The following is a 3352-nucleotide window of genomic DNA, read 5'->3' as shown; positions in this document are numbered from 1 at the left end:
GTAAAAGCTCTGCTACCCTGTCTGAATCTTGCTGTAGTATCGATTCCCTCTTGTAAACTCATCTTCCAATCTCCTTTTCTAGCACTCAAACCCTTTGTAAATCACAAAAAGAGGAAGTTGCAAGACGATCAGCCTTGCCCGACCATCTTTGGTATGTCTTTTCATTCATAAATCTAGTAATATGATGTATACTTCCATCTGTATCCTAGTTATTTCTAGCAAGTTTACGATTGAAAGGCTTCTTGGTTCTTGAATATAGTCGGTTCAATGGTGCCCAACCATGTAAAAGTAAAGTTGGAATCCGTACTCATAGCTTGACCAGATCTAAGCTCTAACCTTTCGAGCATACAAGATTGATCAATAAAAAGTCCTTGGTCTTAAGGCACAAAAAAGAACTTCAAGTGAACTTAACCCATCCACGACAGTCCTTGATAACAAGAAGTTCGATGTTACTTGGGGCGCAAGTAATCAGCCTATTTCTTAGTTGTACTTCTGTTATATTATGATTACCATAGAACGCTTGAGTATAGAATTAATTCTGATGGGAAGCCTCAAGGCCTATACTTAAGGCCCTACAAAGGCACCTATCTGGGTTCGTTCTGCTCTTCGGGCTCGGGTGATTAAAGTATAACAGTTGTTTTACTTTTGCAACAATGAAACAACCATTATATGTTCGAAAACTTGGTTAGCTTTGATTGCGAGCCTCATGGCCTACACCTAAGGCCCCACAAGGGCACATTTCATAGCTAACTTGGTATCTTGGGCATATACAATTAAACTAAACACCTGTTTTACATCTGTCATGCTAAAGATGGCAGTGGCACGCCTGAACACTTAAAGTTAATTTTGATTGTGAGCCTCAAGGCCTACACCTAAGGCCCTACAAAGGCACCTTTTAGAATTAATTATGTCATTCTCTTACAGCCCGCCAATAAGCAGAAGCCTGACAGACAATATCAACTGGCGCTAACCTCTTGGGGAGCTGTGTGCTCGTCGGCCAGAAAACGCTACCATCGGATATTCCTCCAGACGAACAATAGCCATACGCAATAACACTTGATTATATCTAAATTTAACTAAGATAATCAAAAGTCAAGGGCTTTAACACATCAGCAGCTTCCTTCTCTATCAACTCCACCTGCCCTTTCACCATGTGCATGTACACAATCCAGTCACCATTACCAACTGGACTTGGGATTGGCATCACATACCCGGCATTGCCTCCCTACGGGAAATGGTACGACCTGAAAACCTGCGAGCCCCACCCAAAGTCCATCTTCCAAGCTGGGAACCGTTGGCCATACGACACAACTCCACCTGCCCTTTCACTATGTATGTTACTATATTTTTTAAATTAAAAATTGAAATTTATAGTTGTTTATATTAATGAAAATTTAAATAAAAAATCATAATTTGTGGTAAAAATATTAAAATATAAATTATACTATTGTGTGTGTGTGTGTGTATAAACAGGGGTACATGCTTCAAAATCGTAAAAAATTATTGTATCAAAATATGGGTACATTATTCAAAATCACACACAAAAAAAAAAAAAAAGATTTTAGGCTTAATAACATTAGTAAATTTCTTCGATTAAACTTGACATAGATACATTCTCAAATAAAAAAAAAAAGAATGTACCCATATAAGTTTAAAAATGGATTATAAAAAATTGAATAGATTTTATATAAAAAAAAATGGTACATTTTACGTATAAAAAATGGTATATTTAAGAACGAATACATTTTAAGATTAAAAATTTGAAAAATATACATGAATGGGCACATATAAGATTAAAAAAATAAAACATATTTTTTTTAAAAAGCTATTGGGTACAAACTTTTTCTAATTATTTTGGAAATTTTTTGAATTGAAAATTAGTTAGGAGTTTAATAAAGGTGTGAGTATTAAAATTCTAAATCAATTATTAATTTTTATTTTAAAAAGTTATGTAACTTACATGTAAATTTATTATTACATTAATGGTAGAGACTTGGATCAAAATCTGAAAACTAATAAAGTTTCAGTAAATGAACATTAGTAACTAAGGACAAGATATTAATTTTTCCTTGTTTAAAATATGCCTTGTGTTACAAGTTCATATTCATACCTAGATTCCGTAACAGGTTACATATTTCAACTACACAGTATAAACGTTCGAAACGTGTAACATGTAAATGACATGAGATAATAAGACACAGACCTGGACAGCCAATACGCCATGCTTCTTGTTGGGCACCAACTTACCCTCAATACTCTCATCAGGGTCATAAAGGTTGAGCTCCTTAAGCTCAACATCTGCAAAGGCTTCAGCGAAATCAACGCCGCGGTTGTTGCATAGAATCTCAGGCTCCCCGACAGAGTTCGGCACTACCTCACCGGAGAAGGCGTAGAAAGTCATAAGAGCTTGAGCCATGGCCTTCTTCAGAACCCCAACCATGGACCCAAAGCTCATGCTTTGCTTATTTTTGTAGCAAAAGAAAACTCCCACGTCCAAAGGTTGCAAAAGCAAGTCAAGGTTGGAGAGTGGTAGCCAATGCTCTTGCAATGGCAGGGCAGCTGCCACCACTTCTTGCTTGCTCATAGTCACCTTGAACTCTGCTCGCGCCATGTTTCTGATTAACTAGTTAACTTCTATATGGTTTAGGTTTTGTGAGCAAAAGACTAGAAGAGAAGTTCTAAATTTATAAGGAGGAGTTGGAGAGTAAAATGACGTAATAGCCAGTTGGATTAAAGGGACGTTTGGAAGGAAAAATAGGGGAGAGCTGGCTAGGTAGCTAAGCCAAATTCCCTCAACATTTTACTTTTGTTAGGGGGAGTATAAAGACAAAAAAATAAAGTGAAATACATGGAATCTTTTCGAGTAACATAAGTAGTCGAAATGGAAAAGGGTTTCATTCCTCCTAATCCACTAAGTTTGGAGATCCGGACTATTAAATTTTAATATATAACGTTTACAAACAGGAACCCATTTGAAAAATTATAATAAGTTTAACTGATTGATCAAATTTTAATGGTCTGAATTCCTGAACTTAATAAAGTAGAGGAAAGGGATCCGGACCTTCGAAATGGTTCAAGTTTCGTCAATAACAATGACAAGGTAATTATTTTAGGATGACACTTAGTATATTTTTTTTGTGATTTCGCTGTCATTTCTGAGCACATGATTCACAAAAATGTATGAATCGCTACTTTCAGGAAAAGGACGTCAGCAATGTCGATAATACAGCTGGCTCTATGTACCCTTCTCTGGCAAAGCATGTACTAGTTTATTGGATCATCACAATAAACTCATTTTTACTTCCAGTGGTAGGGTCTCCATACACTGCAACAGAGGCTACATACCAGAAGA

At 36.3% G+C, this 3352-nt stretch overlaps 1 protein-coding gene across 1 annotated transcript; it reads right to left on the bottom strand.

The window, feature by feature from the left end:
- Positions 1 to 665: 665 nt before the first annotated feature.
- LOC103436279 (coniferyl alcohol acyltransferase-like) lies at positions 666 to 2695 on the bottom strand. The gene is made up of 2 exons (XM_070816966.1): positions 2204 to 2695; positions 666 to 1317 (listed from the first exon to the last, which is right to left on the bottom strand). The coding sequence occupies exons 1-2, from the start codon at positions 2609 to 2611 to the stop codon at positions 1204 to 1206; spliced, it is 522 nt and encodes a 173-aa protein (XP_070673067.1). The 5' UTR covers positions 2612 to 2695; the 3' UTR covers positions 666 to 1203.
- Between the last annotated feature and the right edge of the window lie 657 nt (positions 2696 to 3352).

This window comes from Malus domestica, chromosome 17, assembly GCF_042453785.1.
Source record: "Malus domestica chromosome 17, GDT2T_hap1".
Classification (NCBI taxonomy): domain Eukaryota; kingdom Viridiplantae; phylum Streptophyta; class Magnoliopsida; order Rosales; family Rosaceae; genus Malus; species Malus domestica.
The sequence above is the reverse complement of the archived record's forward strand: the minus strand, read 5'-3'. Positions and strand labels throughout refer to the sequence as shown.